The 21,529-nt window shown below is 34.5% G+C and overlaps 1 protein-coding gene across 15 annotated transcripts in view; it reads right to left on the bottom strand.

Moving 5' to 3' along the window:
* NBEAL1 (neurobeachin like 1) overlaps positions 1-21,529 on the bottom strand; it is a 281,631-nt gene that overhangs the window by 107,820 nt on the left and 152,282 nt on the right. For all 15 annotated transcript variants that reach the window (XR_005218944.1, XM_037850425.1, XM_037850424.1 and 12 more), the window contains 12 exons: positions 14,233-14,322; positions 11,221-11,389; positions 10,651-10,784; positions 10,011-10,170; positions 9,793-9,895; positions 9,088-9,244; positions 6,966-7,124; positions 5,380-5,539; positions 4,494-4,582; positions 1,668-2,237; positions 1,197-1,372; positions 211-364 (listed from right to left, as the gene is read on the bottom strand). Coding sequence is in view for 14 of the 15 variants with exons in the window: in XM_037850425.1 (XP_037706353.1) it covers positions 211-364; positions 1,197-1,372; positions 1,668-2,237; positions 4,494-4,582; positions 5,380-5,539; positions 6,966-7,124; positions 9,088-9,244; positions 9,793-9,895; positions 10,011-10,170; positions 10,651-10,784; positions 11,221-11,389; positions 14,233-14,322 (2,121 nt within the window). In the remaining variant the exon portion in view is untranslated. The remainder of the gene's footprint in view (positions 1-210; positions 365-1,196; positions 1,373-1,667; positions 2,238-4,493; positions 4,583-5,379; positions 5,540-6,965; positions 7,125-9,087; positions 9,245-9,792; positions 9,896-10,010; positions 10,171-10,650; positions 10,785-11,220; positions 11,390-14,232; positions 14,323-21,529) is intronic.

Here is a 21,529-nt window from a genome sequence, read left to right as displayed (position 1 = left end):
AAAAAGTTTTCAATGGGCAAAAGTACAAAGGAATTAAGCTATTAACTAACAAAATCTATCACATCTTATCCATGTTTATCTCATCTGATTAAATATTAATGTTCTAAAGGTGTGTGTGTGTGCGTGTGTGTGTGTGTGTGTGTGAAATTTCTTTCTTTGAATGAAGTCCTTGACTACCCCAAATATAATTTCAGTGGGATATTACTGTACCTTCTCAGTCCACATGTTTGAATTAACCAATCCCTCTGACTGCAGAAAATCCCGTATGATCAGCATGATTCGAAGGGCATTTTCAACAGTTGCTGGATTAGATTTTGCTTCTCTGTTTTCTGTTATTGCCCATTCTAACATCTTCTGTAGCAAACTAAGTATAAAACAAAGTCCTCTTAAACCAATGTAAGTTTATACAAATAGTAGGACATGAGGGGAAAGAAAACTCAAACAAACAGTTCTTTATATTTATTATCTCCAAAGAACTAACCCTGGCAGGTAACATCAAGAGTGTTGATGAAATTTAGTAATGGAGCAACTTTTTCATCTTTGGAGTATCTACATTTAATGTAACTTAATAGTAAAAGTCCAAGTCCAAGATGCGTTTCCCTTGATTGTAAAAAAGCTATGACAATAACTCATACAATCCAGTCTCTAAGAGATACTTAAAACAGTTTAAGTTTTAAGGTAGAAATTGGGAAGGATGGGGGGGCGTGCTCATTATGCCTTATAGAGGGTTTAGCCCTGTGGAAGAACAACCAGGGAATTTTTCCTTTGTGTGCTATTGTTAGAGTCCTATCATTTTCACAGAACCATAAATGCCTTAGAGTATTTAATTTTCATAAAAATACTACCCCCTCTACCTGTAGTATGGAAACACTCAAATTTGGACACGCCTATAGAACACATTGCATCAAGTCCTTAGATATTAGCAGAAGACAAATTACACAGCAAGAAATCTGTAACTACTTAAAAACCCAATTAATTTAATATTTAAATTCCCCCACATTTGAGTTAGTTTTGGAACCTCTCTTGATTCCACTAGATTGCAAAAGATAGGAAAACAGGCTGAGCACAAAGTTTCTCTTTTTTCTCCCTCTGAATCCACAGAAGATACTAAATAAATGTTCAGTAACTAATATTTTAGACTCCTGCTTAATCTAAAAGGAGGGGAAGGCGTGTCAAATCAACAACTGAATGCTTACATTAGTTTTATTTCATCTGATGGTCGAAGTAGCTCACTGGATATTCCTGGCTTAGTTAGTGCCGAAAACACTTGTCCCCGTTCAATCCAAGTATCATCATCAGACTTTTCTAGTCCCTTACACATTACATAATTCAAAATGTTTGTCACTAATTGAAGAAGCTCTTCCTCAAATCGCTATAAAAAACATAAGATAATTAAATTATTGGAAGGAGGAGGTGCTAAAAGCCTATTCTAAGAAAAATTATATACACTGTAATCACTTAACATATTTTAAAAGTGCCTTGTTGAACCTGGATGAATAACACAGTGGCATGCTCTCAAGATACTCACAATCTAGGGCCTCGAGGGTTCCAGATCTTAGAGCATGAGACTTAGAATATGAATATAACATGAAATTGTTAACAATCGTTTATACTTTTCTAAGGATCAGAAAAATAAAAAAGCATTTGGACAGATAAAAGAATTTTACCTCTTGGCTTTCAGATAAAGAGAAGTCATCAGTAAAGCCTGTATTTGTGATGATGCTTTCTTTGTCAGACTGCACAGAAAATGGTTGAGCAGATTCTATTGGGGATGGCGTACTAGGCAGGCTGTCTGGCATCTGACTTCCACTACCGCTCAGTTCACATGGGTCAATTCCACTGAGATCTAAACTCAAATGTGAAGGGTTATTTTGCCAGAATTCTTCTTGATTCTCTGATTTGAAAGACATTTCTTCCACAGAGCTATCTTCTTGAAATAATGGTATATTTGAATCTAAAGAGGGTCCATCGTCCAAACTCCAAGCATCTGAAGACACATTAGCTGAGGCAAAAGATTTGATTTTTCCCTCAACTGTCTTTTCATCAAAGTTCCTCTTAATATCTTCAGCTGAAATACTGTCATTACCTTTCACTAAGACAACTCTATCAGGCTTATTAAGAGCGTTTCCATTTGCAAAATTTGCTTTTAAAAAAAGCCTAACTAAGGTGTCTTGCCAACCTACTTGTTGCGATATTTGGTGTGCTGCATCTGGTTGGGACTGCAAAATCTGTAAAATCTGCAAAGAAATTAAAAATATAAGATTCTTCACAAAGATTACAGTACTTTACATTAAAAATAGTCTCCTTTCAGTTACTTTAATGTGAAATTAATTCAATGACAAAGTGTGGTAGGTTGTACTTTTAAAAGACTATGTTCTTAGTGGAATTATAAACTATTTGCAGAACACTGTGTTCTAAGTAATCTGCATTTTTCTCATTTACGTTATACAGAGTAGGGAGGTATTCAAATATTTGCTGAAATATAAACCAACAAAACTAATTAAAATGATCCTCCACATGCCAAGACACTCATATTATTAATTTAATTTGATCAGACAGAAACTATAAATAGAATGATCATATATAAAATGTATAAACCTTATATCCTTTCAACTAAATAACTTCGAGAGCCTACAACATTTGTTTTGCAAATTTTAATGAGTACCTACTATGTGCCAGGCACAGTTTTAGGCACTAGAGCTATGAGAGTGAATAGGACACACAAGGTACTTTGATCAAACTTTGGTATGCCAAAAGTAATGTTTCCCCTGTCTCATTTGTTTTCTGACAAAGTTAAAGGCTTCTTTTGCAAAAGAATTTTTTCCCCATTAAGTCTATATAGTACAAATAAAATACAAAGCAAACTTTAATTCTGAAAAGTAAATTCCAATAAGATAGATGCTGCTGTTTAGCCTGATAAGAAGTTGAAATTAAAAAAACAGTCTTTGATATGGCAATATGTGATCTTTACTGCCCAATTGATTTCAATTTTTTTTTGGATGAAAACAAGTTCTCAAAAACTTTCAGAAATCCAGTTAAAGGCTTTAAGACATTTCAATCAGTTCTGTGTAATAAACATCTGTGTAGATGAAAAAACTTCATATCCAGATCCAAGTGTTTAGAATATCTCTTTTAACGGAAGTTCTAATTCTGACAAGTTTCATAGCAGGAGAGAATAATGCCGGTAGGGACTTCAATATTAATGATACCAAACATTCCAGTAGAGAAAGCAATGAATCACAATGACAGGTAAAGTTTCTTTCTTTCTTAATGCTATTAATCAGTGTGCTACCACTACTCTACTGGTGCAAAATATCACTTTTATTTGTTCCAGATTAAGCTTTGTTTAGCGAAGCAGGCTGCCATGATTTTGACTTTAAAGTTTCCATAAAGCAACTTATTTTATATCTACATTAAACACAGTATAATGGATAAAAACTAGGAGCTGGCTGCACTGAATGAAATAATTTCTATCCAATTGTACACTGAAGGGAAAGAATCAACCTCTATGTCCTGCTTCAAATTCTCAGGGGTGAGGAGCATGCATGCAAATAGTCATTGTCACACACTGTGAAAATGTACACCAGTAAAGTTATTTAGAAGGACTATATGGCAAAGCTATCAATATACATAACATGAATACTTTTTGATGAAAGTATTGCACACTGTGGAAATGTACACTAGTACAGTTATTTTGAAGGACAATATGGCAAAACCATTAATATGTATAACATGAATACCTTTTGATGAAGGAATTGTAAATGGATCTGTAAACCTACAGATCTATTACCATGAATAGGCAAAGATATATGTAAAAAGATATTCTTTACAGCAGTTAATAACATGGAAACACAGGAAACAACCTAAATGTCCATGAATAGGGACCCAGATAATCATAAAATAAAAACTATGCAACCATTAAAGAGAAAAAGGTATATAGAGATGAAATGACCAAATGAAACAAAACAAAACAAAAAAAACTGTGACATAAATAGGGGGTAAAATTAAAAAGAAAAGCAAGGATACAATTAAATAGCAAATAGGTTAATAGTTACTAGCAAAGGAGAGAAGAGGTTATAATCAGGAAGGGGCACTATTCCTTAACTTGGGTAAGGATTAAAACGTGCATTGAAGGGAAACCATTTTCAGAAAACTCAAAAGAAATCATACAAAATTCTTTCCACAAAGTTCAAAAGATCAGAAATGCTTATACTCATTGAAGTTTCTTGATAAAGAAACTATTCTCTGGTAATAAATTTCTGACTTTGGAAAAGGCATTATTTCCAAGGCATCATATAGAGCTACGAAAAACAAATCCATAAGTTGATTTCTTATGAATATATGAAGTTCATTCACTTCAAAAGGGAAACTATAAAATTGTAATTTTCCAAATAACAAATTAAAATTTATATCTGGCACAAAACTCAATTCAAAAGTTATTCAATTTATAATGATACTGCTACTTTTGAAGTATATTTTAAAAGTTTACTAACCTTTCTGCAGATAAACACTCTGACATTTATATATGCTCTGTGAGACATATATACCACAGATAACAGATCTTTGAAATTAATAACAGGATCTATGGTGGTGGGGGGAAACAAAAAGTTAGAATTAAATTAATTCCAGAAATAACCAAAGAGAAGACTGTGGGTAATAGTTGTATAAATGCTGAAATATTGTTTCATTTTAAAATAAGAATTATAGATACATTCCAATTTTACAAAGAAAATAGGTTTAGAATGTTTGACACCTTTCTGAGTAAACCCTGAATTATTTTTCTTTTCTTGGATTGTCTGAACATAATGTCCAACTACTTGGCTCTTACACTATTATCTTTTTATGTACATGTCTTATCAATGAGATTGTAAGCTACTCAAGACAAAGGACCTTATCTTATACCTTTTTGAACCCCCAGCATCTGGGCATAAATCCTGCAGTTTGTAGTAAGTACGGAAAAAAAAAGTCTATTTTAAAAAATTGGAAACAAACAAAATATCTGAAATTTGTTTTCATTTTGCCGTTAAGAATTTAAGCTCGTTAAAGAAAAAAGAATCTTTTATACATATTTTTTCAACTGTCCTTTTTGTGTAATGTAATCTTGATTATTAACTTAGTCCCTCAGTTAAACATTTATTGAAGGCCTACTGAGTACTTAGCACTGTGCCAGGGGAGACAAAAACAACAGTGGTGATAAGACACAGTACCAAGGAAAATAATCCTGAATCAAATCACAGCTAATTTAATATTTAAAAAGCAATCTGAGACAGGGGGGAAAAAAAAAACTCTCCAGGAAAAAAATTGATAACGATGAAACAGAATTATTCTGCTATTAAGAACATTTATTAAATATATTAGTATTATCAGCCTTAGTCATACCTGTATTTATGATTTGATTGGTGAGGTTTTTAATGAGAGAAGTATTAACAGGTGCTTCACTAAGGAGAAGTCCCAATCCTGAGTAGCCAACCTCTCTGAGTCGAATACGCTGTTTACTTCGTTCATAAACGTTAGTGCATTTCAACATTTGTTCCAAAACCTGGTCACAAGTAATATATCCCACAACATAGAGAACTAAGAACAGTTTGTTACTTAGGTTAATATTAAATAAAATATTACTGTACAATGTTTTTGGAGCATAATTTATTCTTCAAGTATAAAAAATGCCAGTGCTAATAGGCAGGAACACTCCATTATCACACATAATAAAAATGGATTTAAGAGTAAATTGGCACCGAAATCTGTATTTGAATAATTAATATGTTTATATATATTTCTAGTTTACATATATTTCTTGATATATGAAAGTAGATATTTTAAATTTTCTTTCTTAATGGCCAAGACTTAAATGGAAACAAATCCTAGACCTTGAAAGAGAAACAAAGGTGTGTCAGCAAGACATGTCCGCATCAGTCTAGCAATTTATTTACATAATAGTTATCAAAATAATTTTCAAGAACAAGGAAGCATTTCATGAAGAAATCCATCCATATATTAAAATGGGTGAATTAGTAGCCATATGTTTCTTGGAGTGAGAGCAACAACTTTCAAAGGGAAATAACTGAAATGTTACCTTATAAATGGACTGTTGGCATAGCCATATCATGAGCAATTCCTACAAGGCTGTTTTGGAGAAATAACAACTAATCTCCATGAAGGAACCCTGTGTGGACAGATACTTTAAAGAGCAGCTTCGAGGGTCAAGCTTTTGATACCTAATAGACTATACCAGACCATTCTTATGGCACCTTTTGTTTCTCAAAGTTTAAAGATTCCAAACACAGGCATTTCAAATATGACCCTGTAAAAAGGCTTTATAATATAACTCTAATGATGTAAGAGGACACAAGGCAATTGGGCATAATGAACAGAATCAACTGTGAAAAAATGTTAATGTATTTGACCACAAAAATATGCCTGATTCCTCTACTTTTAATTAACAAAAAGCTGGAGTTGGTGGGTTCAGTCAAAGTTCCAAGTGACTATTCTGAATCACTTTATAGAACAGCTTCTATATCCTTGGACAAATTACTAATCTCTCTGGCCTCCGTTTCCTCATCTGTAAAATGGGGGCTAATACCTACTTCATAAAGTCGTTGCAAGGATTAAGTAAACTAATATATGAGAAGTGCCTAGTGCCTGCCATAAAATGGGTGCTACATAATGATTATTATCTTTATTTAAAATAACTTTTTAAAATAGACCCAGCTTAATCAAAAAAAGATGAGAGGATTTTATATTAGATGTATGACAAAGTGTATTTTCTACTCAGATGACTGATCAGATTACAACATTAGAAGTTTTAAAACTCACAAATAATTAAAACATGAAAAAAATCATAAAATTAATTGAGTGACTGAAAATTAGAAGTAAATATGAAAAAAATTATATTCATAGACTGGATACATTAAATTCATTTATCCACAAATACCACAAATTATAAAGAAGCTTATGAAATTTTGTACCTTAAAAATGATTTCTCTTAGTCTGTCAGAATACTTCTGATTTAAGATCAAGGCATAAAGTATGTCTGCATTTCCTGGTTCAAAGAGAAGTAAGAAAAGCTGACCTCTAGTTGGGCTGGTATGTAGGAGACTGAAGAGTACATCCAAAATTCCAAAGAGCTTTTAAAATTAAGCAACACAAAACAAATAACCACACTCATATATATATATAAAGTACAATTAAAGCCATAAGTCATAAAATATTTCTTTAACTTAATCCTATATACCATAATGTTCCAGCTTAACTGGACTAACTGAAGAATTCTCAACGAGCTCTGACTTTTCCCTCTGACAAGCTTTGGCTTTTCCCATACCCTTTTGTATATCCTCACTATCCATATTCACCTGTTGAAACCAAAACTACTTGTTTTGTCCGTATGAAAAGCCATCTCTTCCATAAAGTCTCTTCGACATACAATCCTCCCATGAAAACCTCATAGTACTTTCTCTCTCTCTTATAGATACAAATCTCTCTTCTTTGTTTCATAGTTATTCATGAACCTCTGTTTTTTACCCCTAACATCATTAGAATAAAAAAAAGAAGAATTCATTTATCATTGTATTACCTGCAACTTTCAGTATTATTCTGTGTTTATAGCAAGTTCTCAATAACTCTTTGACTGGACTAAGAAAATATCATTGGCAATGAATCATAACAGATAACGAGAGTAATCATGAAATAAGCTGGCTGTTTATCATTTTAAATAATGAGAAGCTTCTGAAGCAGTGCAAATTTATAGGAAATGTAAGTCTTAGCTAACTCAGCTATATAATACCAATTATGAAGTCATGTAACCACTGAATACACAATGAATATGACATGATGACAAGAGGGCAAAATATTTCAGTCAATGTAAATAAACTGTTCAAATTCGTGACACTGAGAGTGGTATATGGAAAGAGCACTGAAGCAGCAGTAAATAGATCAGGATTCTAGTTCCAGGTTTATTAGTTGTGTGACTTTCTAAGTTAAGTCACATAATCTCTCTGAATACATATTTCCAAATGTGTAAACAGGAAGAATAAATTGTGTTCTGTGTACTTTACAGTAGTGGTTCTCAAATTTCACCATGCATCAGAATCACCTGGAGAATTTGATTCAGTAGTTGGGGGTGGGGAGGTGGGGTGGCAGGAAGGGAGCAAACAGTTGCATTTCTAGTAAGTTCTCAGGTAAAGCTGGTCAGGGATCATATATTGAGAACCACTGCCTTAAAGGGTATTTCTGAGGATTAAATGACACTTTTGTGAAAATATTTTAAAAATAGAAATACATTTACAATTTACTCTTTCTGCAAAATTTTTATACATTTGTTATGTTAAAATTTACTTTAGAAATATGTATAATAACATCGATGATAGGTAAATATACATTACGTGGTCTATGAACATTATCTTCATAATTGCCAGGCAAAGCAAATATTTCCACATAATATATTTTCTAGCTAATTAAAATATTTAATCATACTGCCATCTATTCTATAAAACTTATAATCAATAGATAAAATTTACTCTTAAAATATGTTTAACATGTTGGGGATTGAATCATGCCCCCCATAAAAGACATGTTCAAGTCTCAATCTGCATTCCTGTGGGCGTGAACCCAATTGTAAATAGAATCTTTGAAGATATTATTATTAGGGAAGGTGTGGACTCATTTGTGAATAAGATCTCCAAAGAACCTATATAGATGAGGCCATATTGAATCACGGTGGGCCTTAATCTACATGATTAGAGTGCTTTTAAGGCAGAGGAAATTTGGATGCAGTGATTCAAAAGAAGCTAAAGAATAAAGTAAATCACCATGTGACACAGGCAGAAATGCCAGCCAAGGAATCCCAAATAACTGCAGCTAGCCAGCACTAGAACACTTGAAAACACAGCCTGCACTTTGATTTTGGGCTCTTAGCCTCCCAAACTATGAGACAATAAATTCTTGTTGTTCAAGCCAACCCACTGTGTGGTATTTGTCGTAGCAGCTCTGGCAAACTAAAACACATATCAACTAAAATACTTAAGTTTTTAAGAAGATGATGTAGTAACTTAAATGTTCAAAATTAAAAAAAGATTTATCTCAGAATAATACCTGCTCTTCTTCACTGGTAGCAGCTATGTAACCCATAATACTTTGTATTTCTTCATGAGTTCCACCTTTGCTCAGAAAATATTTAATTAATCCATACAAAGATGTCCTTATTGTTTGAGTATCATCTAGAGACAGCTCATTATATTTACAACCACTCCTGAAAGAGAAAGCAAAAGAGCAAGAATTTAAATTTTTAGTTTTTCCATTTTTTCTTATTTTTTGAAATAAAAGAATTCACAGTTAAGAAACAGACCTTTTCATGTAACTATTAGAATTCATGATACCTTTGGCTTTTTTTTTTTTCTTTTTAAGGAAAACCTTTTGAAGTTAAGAGTTTCAGTGATACAGATTAAAAGTAACGGAACACCTTACATTTATAGAATACGATGTGGCAAACACAGTTCTAAGTGCTTTACACATATTAAATCATTTAATTTAATCCTTGAAACAACCCTAGGAGGTCATAGTTTTATTATTTTCTTTTCATAGATGAAGGAACTCAGGTACAGAGAAGTTAAATAACTTGTCTACAGCTAACAAAACCCAGTCTATGTGGTTCATTGTTCATCACTTCAACCATTACATTATATTGCCTCTCTGGAGTTAAAGGGTATTAGAACTGTTAGAAAAGAAACATTCTATAAGTTCCAATCAAGTAGCTGACAGAAAACAACATCAAACTGAGAAGGAATGTGGACATCATACCCATAATAAATCCTTAGTGTATCTAGGAGAAATTGTACACCGTACTTTTTCCGGAAAACTCTCCTGCTGTCTTTGATGATGGTGGAAAGATATTGTATATGACCTAAAATAGAAAGTTCACTCTTAAATGACATACCTAAAAAAAGTCACGTAGGTGACTCAGAAATTTACAAATTTCTAAGGTAACTACAAAATTTTATCTAACAGCCTGCTCTCACCAATTCGAAAGGGAAAATCTCCACAGCTCCAAATACGGAAGTCAAAGAGTAAGTATTGATACATCTGTTGTAGAAGTTGCATGTTTTTCTCACATGACACCTGTTCAATTAATAACTGAATTGCCATCAATACATTTACATCCATCAGGGTGCATGGCACCTGAAATCCAAGCAAAAGAGGGTTTTGTAAAGTTCAGTTTAAATAATTGTAAAATAAGCTATAATTTCAAACGATTAATTCAAAACATCTACTAAATATAAAAATCTTGGTTGGAAAAATATAAACAACTTAAAAGTTATTTTTTTCTGATGTAAAGCTAGAATGTATTTTCCTTATGTTATATTCCTAAAACAGTCTTAGACATATCAAATATCCCAAATACCAAAGCTAAAAAATAAGATCCTATACTTATACACCATTATATAAGTAATTCTTGTACAGGGTTTTTCAATAAGAGTTTTTAAAAGCTTGCTGTGAAATAAATCATATCTATTAACTAAGCTATAATACTATAATTTAAAAATATACTTTTATTTAAATTTATCTAAATACATATATACTTAGGAAGAAAAAACCCCAACACCAATGGCTAATTACAATCTTCTGCAGTTACACCCATATAATGTTAGCCTGGCTCACCTTCTGAAGTAAGGCACCAAGAGTTGCAACTCCATTAGAGTGAATAAGACTGTCCTGGTTGATAGGATGTCTCTGAATAAAGTGCTTCACAATCAAGATAAATGTTGCAACTAAATTTCTCTCTAGTCTTGATTCTGAAATTGGGAATATGTCATAATTACTCTTCACTTCTATACCGTATTTTCTATACAGTAAGCATATTGTAACAAAGAAGGAATTTTTGGTTTAGTAGTTTTGACTCCAAGGCTCACTTGGAGAACATAAACATCAGAGAAAGCCACCACTGCATATAGTATATTTACACACACATGTAAATATTTTCTCTATTATAAATTTAACATTGTTGTTATATATCATTAGAGTATAAACTCAGGATAGTCAAGAGTAAAACCAACATCTTAAGTTGCTTGACCAAAGTAGTTTGAACTTTCTAAACTACATTAGTAAAATTAAGGTTGAGCTGCTACAACTACAAATGAATAAGGTTCTAAGGGTGAAACACTTAAATGGACTTCTCAATTAATTCTCAAATTTCCCGACACCTGTTTTGTGTTCTTTTAATCTTAATACCTGATGCTTTTGTGGAGGTTAATACCACCCAATCTCTTTCTTCAGTTGTCATCAATTCAGAAACTATGCTTTGATTCATTCCTTCAGGAATCTGTCCTTCACTGAAGTGACTGATTTGTTCCAATAAAGGAAAGAGTACATTTAATCCACCTATGCAGTTTATGATGTCCTGAAAAGAAAATTACAATTTTTTAATCTTATAAAACAAGAGCAATTTTGTCACTTAATTTCTCCACAGCATGTATGAGGTTACAATGTGCTAAATCTTTAGGAAAATGTATAGTTGAACACTATAACACATAGCAAAGACATTATAAGTATGGTTTTTGGTATCAAACAGCATGAGTTTAAATCCTAGCTCTATCACTTACTGAATATGTGTTATGGATAAGTTAGCCTCTATGGATCTCATTTTCATCTGTTGTAAAATAGAACCTATCTTAAATAGAACCTGTTCTTAAATGTCAATTATTATTAAAATATTTTCACTAAAGCTTATCACTAAAAGAAAAACCTTAAGATATTCTTTAAGTCACTTAAAACTTTATGATTTATTATTTTAAATTTTAAAATGAAAAAATAAATGCTGTTTATCATACAACAACCTGTTTGGAAGTTTACTCTAGTATATTAGAACTATAAGGATTCTAAACCAATACTGGCAGAGACAGAGCAGGATTGCACTAAATAAACAAGATTGTTAGTTTTCTCATAGAGACTACTCCATTAGCTGTTATGGCAAGCAGGTCTAACTATGCGTTATAAAAACAGCATATACCTTCTTTCATATCCATTCATATTTATACAGATGGAAGCATAAATAAGTGTAGGTATACAGACACACACACACACACATATAAGTATGTTCTTTCTTTCCCCGACAAACATATTGTTCTGTACTTTTTTCATGCAATAATAACCCTGGAGATCCTGTCCATACTGGCACATACAGATCTACCTCAGTCTTTTTAACAACTATATGCTATGTACGGCCACAGAATAGTTTATTTAACAGTCTTCTATTAACAGATACTTACATTGTTTTCTATTTTGTCCTCTTATAAATAAAGCTGTAATAAATAGGTTTAAACAATAACTTAGTGTACTTGTCCAAGAATGTCCATAAGACAAATTCCTTGTATTTGGAATTGCTGGGTGAAAAGGCATTTTTTTATTAAAGAAATTGCCCACTGCCTTCCAAATAGTTCATTATTTAATATACTCAAATTTTCCCATATTCTTACTTGTATTATTTTATCAGGTATTTAAATTTCTATCTGACAACCTTTTAAATAACCTCATTCCTATTTTAATTTGAATCTATTTAATTATGAGTAGTCGAGCATTTTTTCAAATATTTATCAATCATTTGTACTTCTTTTTCTGAAAACACCTTGGCATCTTCTTCGCCTGGTTTTCATACTGAGTAAGAGCTTTTTGTATACTAAAGAAATTAGCTTTTTGGATGGCAAATTTTTTCCCAGTTGTCATTTAACTTATTTTGTCTTTGTTTGACTTTGCTGCAGTATAAAAATACAACTGTCTTTCTCTTGATAATTCTCTTCCTTTTTGATTTCCACATCAGGCAAAAGTCTGATTAGTTAATCCACATAGCTGTAACCCACAGCACCAAAGACTACCTTGATCCGAAGACCAATAAAAATCACGCACTATTTGAAAGTAACACATGGCACAAATAATCAGATATAATATAAGTAAAATTTAGAACTACTCTTCTGATAGCTATCTGTGTGTCCTATAACAAATCCAGTTTTCAGTTCCTCACATGTACAAGGATAGGATGGGAAAAAATAATTTCCCAGATCACTTCACGCTCTAAAAGCTAATCTATTGTGTTGGCTCAGTGTTCATGGGGCAATCTCACAAGTGACAGCAAAAATTAACTTATGAATTTTCAATCATGTCACAAATCTTACTATGACAACAGATGCGTTCTTACCTCAAAGTTGAAGAGAAAAATGATGTATGCCACATGAATAACATGAGAGTAACACTACATGATGGATAAATTTTATAAAGGCAGAATTATCTAATAATTTCTGTTCCATGGAAACAATGTTTGATTAGGTGTTAACTGACTAGATGAAAAAAGATTTTGCTGATTTTCCAGCAAATTCCCTTATAACTATCGTTTATATTTCTTTTGATTTTATTTAAGCTATTTCTATTTAAAGTACCTTTTAAGGAAATACTATATTAAAGAGATAGTGTACCTCTCACTTTCCTATGAGCCTGAATAACCTTTACTAATTCAGTTGCTCACTTAACAGATATTTATTGTATATCCATGTGGCAGGTACTGGTGAAAAAAGCAGTGGTTTCTCCTTAAAAGTCCTTCAGGACTACTGGAGAGTTAAGTAAGCAAACAGTGACTATACACTGTAGTAAATGAAATAACAAAGATCAAATACTACAGGTATCCAAGACAAGGAAGTTAACTCAGCCTTGGAGGGTAAATAGAGGCTTCTAGATGGAAGCAAGGATCCAGCTAAGACATGAAGATAAGCCATTCAGAAGGCAGACAAGATATGATAGCTAGAGAGGGACACAGGGAAGAGGGAAGTTATTCATCTTTTTAATCTCAGAGAGGAAAAATCGCAGTTTGTTTAAAGCTGATAGGAAATGTAGGCAGAGAAACATATGATACAAGAGAAAAGGGGTAACCAATGAAGTCCCTGAGAAGGTTAGGAGGGGTTGGGATCCTTAAAAGTGAGGCAATGAACTAAGGAACTCAGGAACTAAGGCAGCATCATTTTATTACGGAGACTGTTATACTTAAGTCATAGCTTAAGAAGGCAATTAAGTTTCAAGGATATTAAACAGTTACTTTGTAGTCACACAAGTAAACATTTATCCTTCAAACTGTATATCTGACAGCAAATACTTTAACTAGGACATATTATCCAGATCAATCTAGTGGTGCTCAAAAAGTTTTTTAAAAGTACCAGTAAATGTACATAATATATTGCCCATCATTTATCATTAATTTACCTTAATATCCCAGTTCACTACTTTGTTTCCTGTAAACCTTCCATGCAAACAATTAGTAGATAAATCAAGACAGATTGAGTTTTTGCAGGCCTAAGAATAAAACAAAAATATGGCAAGTGCAATTAGGACAAAACATAATTTTAAGCATATATGAAACATTTCACCATAATTTAAAATGGTGTTTGTTTTTTAATTTTTTGATAAAGTTAAAAAAGTTTAAGAAATGGTATATAGTAGAGTCAATGATAAGATGTCCACAATATTAACTTTAGTATTACTGTTTTTTGTCTCTTAAAAAAAAGAATCTGGTGCTAAATTCTAAAGTGCTCACTCATCAAAAGCAGCTCAATGCTGCCTGCCATATAGCGTAGCTATAGCTAGAAGTAACTTACCATTCATTCATCAAAAAAATTTTCTTTTAAAACAATATATGAATACTTAAACTTTATATAAATATATATTTATATACACATTTTTTTTAGATGCTGGGGTGTTGGGACAGCTAGAAGGAGGTAAATGAAATGGTGGAACTGGACCCTATAACATCCTTTGAAATTTGCTCTGTAGCTACTAGTTGAATTGTGCTTTGAAAGTCTTCATGTTTCCATATATACACTACATTGCATAATAAGGAAAGAACTGAAACTGTGGAACTGTAACCCATAACAATTTTAGAAATTGCCTATACAACTGCTTGTTGAGCTGTACATAGAAAGTTAACAACTTTCTGTATATATGCTATATTTTACAATAATGGAAATAGCTGAAGTTGCGGAACTAGGACCCATGACATTCTTTGAAGTTTGTTCTCTAACTACTTCTTAAATTTTACCTTGAAAGTTATCACTGTTATGTATATATGCTAAAGTTCACAATAAAGAAATGCATTAAAAAAAAAAGATCATGGCTCTTCTGGGGCCCAAAACAGCTTCAAACTGGCTCAATTGTTAAAATCTCCTCCCCCCCCCTTTCTGCCCCCTTTCTGTTCTTCTTTTCTTTCTTTCATTTATAATTTTCATAATAAAATTTTCATGTTAAAAAAACAATATATGCAAACAGATTTTTGGCTTTTAAAAAACTATCAATGTTTTATTCCATCAGTGCTTCCTAGGCACAATTTCATCAAATACATAAATGTGTGATTAAAATACCAGATATGGAAATCACATAACAGAAATGTATATCACAATATGAAAATTCAGTTACAGGGATAAGATACTATTTTCTCTCATGTTACTCACAAACATTTCTGGTTATGTTCAGATTAAGAGATCAGTTTGCAACTCTAGAAATTAAGGTTAAAGTAATTTCTTAGCTGCAATCTGAAAAGGATTATAAAGCATTCAATTTCACATTCAATTCTGTGAATTTGCAAGTAATGAAGCATCCTTGAATCTAATCCAAACAAACCTACAAATTTTAGCACAGTAACAAATATATGTGGCTGTTGCTTTCCTCTTAAAGCAACTGAGAAAAACTGCCTTAAAACAAAAATAACCTCATTTAACTCAATATGTATATATGCTTTATATTAGGGATAGAACTATGAGCCTAGGCAAGTTACTTATCCTTATTGGACCACAAAAAAACTAAAGATCAAAAATGTTACAGATAATACATATACACCTCAGGGTTTTTGTGAAAATTAAGTTAAACTAAATAGGTAAAGCACTTAGCAAAGTGCTTAATACACTGTAGATACCCAATAAATGATAAACAAAAGAAAAATAAGCTTACAAAGTTATACTGTGCTTCCTTGTTTACAAATTTATTTACTTTTAGATTATACGCTTCTTACAGATTTTAATTAATTGTCTTGTATCATAATTTAGCATAGTACTAAGAAGACATGCAATATATTTTTAACAAATGGATGACTAATTACTTCCTACAAATTGAGTACAAAAATGAAAAACAGATGGGCGGGACAAGATGGCAGAGTGGTGAGTAGCAGAATTTCATCTCTCCCCTAGAGCAGCTGGCAATTACCCAAGAACTATAAGAAACAGTGCTTTCGGGGTCTCCAGTAACCAGTCACACATCGGACACAAGTTTGGAATTGGAGGAAAAGCTGAGATCGCAGTGAACATTGTAAGTTCCCCGGACCAGGGGTCTGGCGCCCCTCCCGACCCAGACCTCACAGACTGTCTTGCTGCCGGCTCCCTGAAAGGGGGGGGGGGGGGAAACAAAAAACAGCAATCTGCTGAGGGCAAGAAGGGAGGCTCAACCCAGCCTCAACTGCAGAATTAATTAACAAATTAATTAACTAATTTTGGGAGCTGGGGTGCTAAAGAAGGGCTGGGCTCCGAGAAGTGGGGGCACGTAAAAGCGGGCACCCATTCCCAGACTCCAAAAAAGCCAATTTTTTTTCCCTACATTTTGTCCCTTCTGGCTTCTCACTGATCCCTTATCTTTTTGCATTTCAATAGCCCCCGGCAGGGTGGAACTGAAGCTGTTGGAGAGTAATTATCAGACAATAGCCAAAAGCATATCTTTAAATGCTCTATTCTGACACTGACAAAACTTCCAGAATGGGGAAAGACTTTTAAAAGAGACTCTTTTTTTTTCTTTTTCTTGTTTTTCTTTTCTATTTTTTTTTTTAATCTAAAAGTAATATATGTGGTTATTTTCTATTGGAAAGCCCAGGTTGAGGGACTAGGCTGGGCTTGGGGGGAGACAGAGTACCCACAGTGTCTTTGAGTTCCGTATTCACTACTGAAGGTCTCCACCCCCATCTTTAATTGGCAACTCAGGCTGACCAAGGAATCTACCTGGAGAGGCCCCGAACAGGAGAGGGGAGAAGGGAATAGTGCCCCAGAGAGATAACTGGAGTTCTGAGGATTGGGAGAGTGGAGGGAGGTCCAGCTCAACTGGCAGTCCTCCTTCTGGGAATTCAGACCCCAGGGGCTGGAATTCAGATTCTGGCTTCAGTCAGCCAAGCCCCCAACAGGATCAAAGTCACCAGGAGAACTAAAGTCTCCACACCTCCTTACACTGGTTGGGGAGCTGCGGGCTGGCCAGCGCCACCTTCTGGACAGGAGAGGAAAAGCACCAATTCTAAAAGCCTCATAGGAGGGTCTCATTCTCAGGAAAACTCCATACCCTCCCAATGAGACCCGGGCCTCACTAGACTGGGAAAATCTGACTAGAGTCGACCATATCTGAGGAGACCCACTCACAAAAAGGTTACATAGAGGCAGAGCAAGAAACAGAAAAATGAAAAACAGTTGATTATAAAAAAAAATCCTTCCAAGCAGCTTTTCCCAAACTTGCATTTGTTAATAATCAAGGTATCAGAATAAAATATATTCTCTGTTAAATAACTGGTGAAACATCAGGATAAAGCAAAAGTAAACTGGTTTCTTTATAGCAGGATTTAAAAAGTATATCACCTTAGCACTATAAATATAAATAAGTATTTCCATGATATATTTCTAAGGTATGACATTGGTACAAAGAGTTAACTACAGAGTGGTGTATGGGAAAAACTACCGATTGCATATTATAGACTATATTTAACAGGAATACCTTACCAGTATGACACTATTATGAGAGATGAATAATTAGGGGCTGATAAGAGCTTTGGGGTGTTTAGTGTTATGATAATTGTTTAAAATTGAGAATGATGATGATTGTACAACTAAATGAAGTTAATGTGAGATATTGATTATCTTGGAAAGAATACATGCTATGTGAAATTAGGAACATACTATTTAATAAGTCAAGCCCTCGATCTTGAGGCTTGCTCTTGTGAAACTAATGGCTGTAAAAGGGAGACTAAGCCTATCTATAATTATGACTACAAGCCACCTTCAAAGAACCTTTTGTTGGTCACATGTGGCCTTTTTCTCTCTAAGTCCAACTCTGCAAATAAATTCATTAACCTCCCCCCTCATGGGCATGACTCCCAGGGGAGCAAATCTCCTTGGTGTCACAGGACACGACTCCCAGAAATGAGCCTGGCCTGGGCATCAAGGAATTGAAAATGCTTTCTTGACCAAAAGGGGGAAAAGAAAGGCAAAAGAATAAGGTAACCGTGGCTAAGAGATTTCAAAGAGTCGAGAGGCTATCCTGGAAGTTAGTTTTATGCAAGTTCCAGCTAGATATCCCAAAGGACCACAGTACGCCAGGTCCTAACCATGAGTAGTCCCGAAATACCTAGGTCCCTATCTGAGACTATATAAAAGTTTCACTCACAAAGTTTACTGTTCAGAAACTTAAATCATCCAGTATTCCAATGCCAGATAAGTCCCCAAACCCTGAGGCAACAGCCTCTTCAAGAACATCAACCAGATGCAGCCCCTTCCCCATAATGTGGACACCCCTTTTCAATATAAACAAGTTAGAGTGGTCACTGCCTAGACACCACTGAAGATCAAGAAAGCAATTAAAATTGAGGAAGGAGTAGCAACAGATTTGACAGGATTTAAGAAATAATTGTGAAAACTGAATCTTTAATACCTTTTTAGATGCCAGGGTATTAGAACAGGCAGAAGGAAATAGCTGAAATAGTGTAACTGTAACCAAAAACATTCTTTGAGATCTGCTATATAGCTACTTGTTGGGTTGTACTTTGAAAGTTATCACCATTTTGTATATATGCTATCTTTTACAATAAGGAAAGAACTGAAACTGTGGAACTGTAATGCATAAAATCCCTTGAAATTACTTATGTGGCTACTTGCTAAATTGTACTTTGAAAGTTATAACCTTTTGGTATATATATTTCACAATAGGGAAATAACTGAAATTGAAAATGAGAACACAACATATCAAAACCTATGGGATGCAATGAAGGCGGTGCTGAGGGGGAAATTCAGAGCTCTAAATGCATACATTAAAAAGGGAGAAAGAGCTAAAACCAAAGAACTAACAGAACGACTGGAGAAGCTAGACAATGATGTGCAAACTAACCCTAAAGCAAGTAGAAGAAAAGAAATAACAAGGACTGAAGCAGAATAGATTAGTTGGAGAACAAAACTACAACAGAGAAAATAAATAAAACCGAAAGTTGGTTCTTTGAAAAAATCAACAAGATTGACAAACCCTTAGGCTAGACTGACAAATTCAAAAAGAGAGAAGATCCAAATAAACAAAATCATAAATGAGAGGGGGACATTACCGTGGATCCCAAAGAAACTTAAAAAATCCTAAGAGGATACTATGAACAACTGTATGTAAACAAAATACACAATTTAGACAAAATGGATAATTTCCTGGAAACACATGAATAGCCTACACTGACCTGAGAAGAAACAGAAGACCTCAACAAACCAATCACAAGTAAAGAGATTCAATCAGTTATCAAAAAGCTTCCTACAAATAAAAGCACAGGGCCAGATGGCTTCACAGAGGAATTTTAGCAAACTTTGCAAAAAGAACTGACACCATTCCTGCTCAAATATTTTCAAAAAATTGAAGAAAATGGAATACTACCTAACTCATTTCATGGAGCTACATCACTCCAATACCAAAACCAGATAAAGATGCTACAGGAGAGGAAAACTACAGGCGAATCTCCCTAATGAATATAGATGCAAAAATTCTCAACAAAATACTTGCAAATATAATCCAAAGACACATTAAAAAAAACATATACCTTGACAAAGTGGGGTTCATCCCATGCATGCAAGGGTGGTTCAACATAAGAAAATCAATAAATAATACAATGCATTAACAAATCGAAAGGGAAAAATCAGATGATCTTCTCAATAGATGGTGACAAAGCATTAGAAAAAATTCAGTATCCTTTTTTAATAAAATCACTTTAAAAGTTAGGAATTCGGGGAAGATGGAGGATAAAGAGAGACAGAGCAAAACTCTCCTTCATGAAAAACAGTTGATAAAGGACAGAAAGCGCTCCAGAACAGCAGTTCCAGGGTTCCACCGGTAGGACAGGAACTTCTATACCACATAGTGAGAACGCAGTTGGAGAAGCCAAGAGACTGCATTTAAGACCAGTGAGTGTTTGGCCTGGAATGCCACAGGGGAACAGGTGGTTGGAGTCAGCTGACGAGCATGGAGGGGAGCAGTCTTCCATGCCCCATGCACCCTCCTCAGCACTTGGCTGATAACCCTTTGCAGACCACTGCAGAGAGCACCCATGCCAGGGACTGGCAGTTAGAGAAGGCAGACGAGCACAGAAGGGGTCAGCTTTCCAGGCCCTATGCAACCATCTTAGCAGTTGGCTGGGGAGATAACCCTTCACAGCCCTGTGGCTGCCAAGCTACGACCTGTTCACTGAGCACAGAGTGACCAGCTTTCCAAGCCCCATCTCTGCAGTTGGCTGGGTAGATAACCTTCACAGTCCCATCACTGAGAGCTCCCTTGAAGGCATGTGGGATCTGGCAGACTTGTAGCATCATCCACTCTTTCTCCACCGAAGCCTGAGGTGTGCACTGCAAGGGCACTGCATGGAAGTGTGGAGGCAAGGGCGCTGCATGGAAGTGTGGAGCACAGCAAACAGGGACTGCGGGGCATCTGAGTTGGAAGATAAGACGCACAGCCCTGCAGACCCAGAGTACTCGACCCGAAGCCCCAAGAATGGAAGGGACCACTGTGTCCTGGAGTGGACTGTGAGCCAAACTGCACAGGGAACACCCCACCACACAGGGCTGGCAGTCCCCAGCACATGGAAAATTGGTGCACTGACTGGATTTCCACATAGTTGGACCACCACTCAGTGCACAGACAAAGTTGGGGGAGAACTGGCTTGAGGGTTAAGAGGTGGCTCAAAAGAGCCCATGTGCTGGTAGATCAGGGAAAGTGTACTCCACCAAGCTGTAGCTCTGCAAAATTACAGACAAAAATGTTCAAATAATCGTGCATACCCTAAGAACCCTATCAAGACAGGCAAATGCCAAGAGGCAAAAACAACAGATAATTATAAAGCATATAAAGAAACAAGAAGATATGGCCAACCCAAACATCCAAATAAAAAAGCCAGAAAAGACAGACAACAGAGCAATTAATCAAGGAAGTATAAAAAAAATCAATGTCATGGCTAAGGATATAAAGGACATCAAGAACACCCTAGAAGAGCATAAAGAATTTGCAAGAGTAAATTAAAAAAACAGCAAATCTTATGGCAATAAAAGATACTGCTGATCAAATTAAAAATATTATTGAGACACGTAACAGCAGGTTTGAGGAGGCAGACGAAAGAATTAGCACACTCGAGGACAGGATGATGGAATGTGAAAGCACAAAAGAATGAATGGTGAAAAAAATAAAAAAACTTGAAATAGATCTCAGGGAAATGATAGACAAAATGAAGCATGCAAATATAAGAAGCATT

This window comes from Choloepus didactylus, chromosome 9, assembly GCF_015220235.1.
Source record: "Choloepus didactylus isolate mChoDid1 chromosome 9, mChoDid1.pri, whole genome shotgun sequence".
Lineage (NCBI taxonomy): Eukaryota > Metazoa > Chordata > Mammalia > Pilosa > Megalonychidae > Choloepus > Choloepus didactylus.
This window is presented reverse-complemented; position numbering and strand designations above follow the sequence as displayed.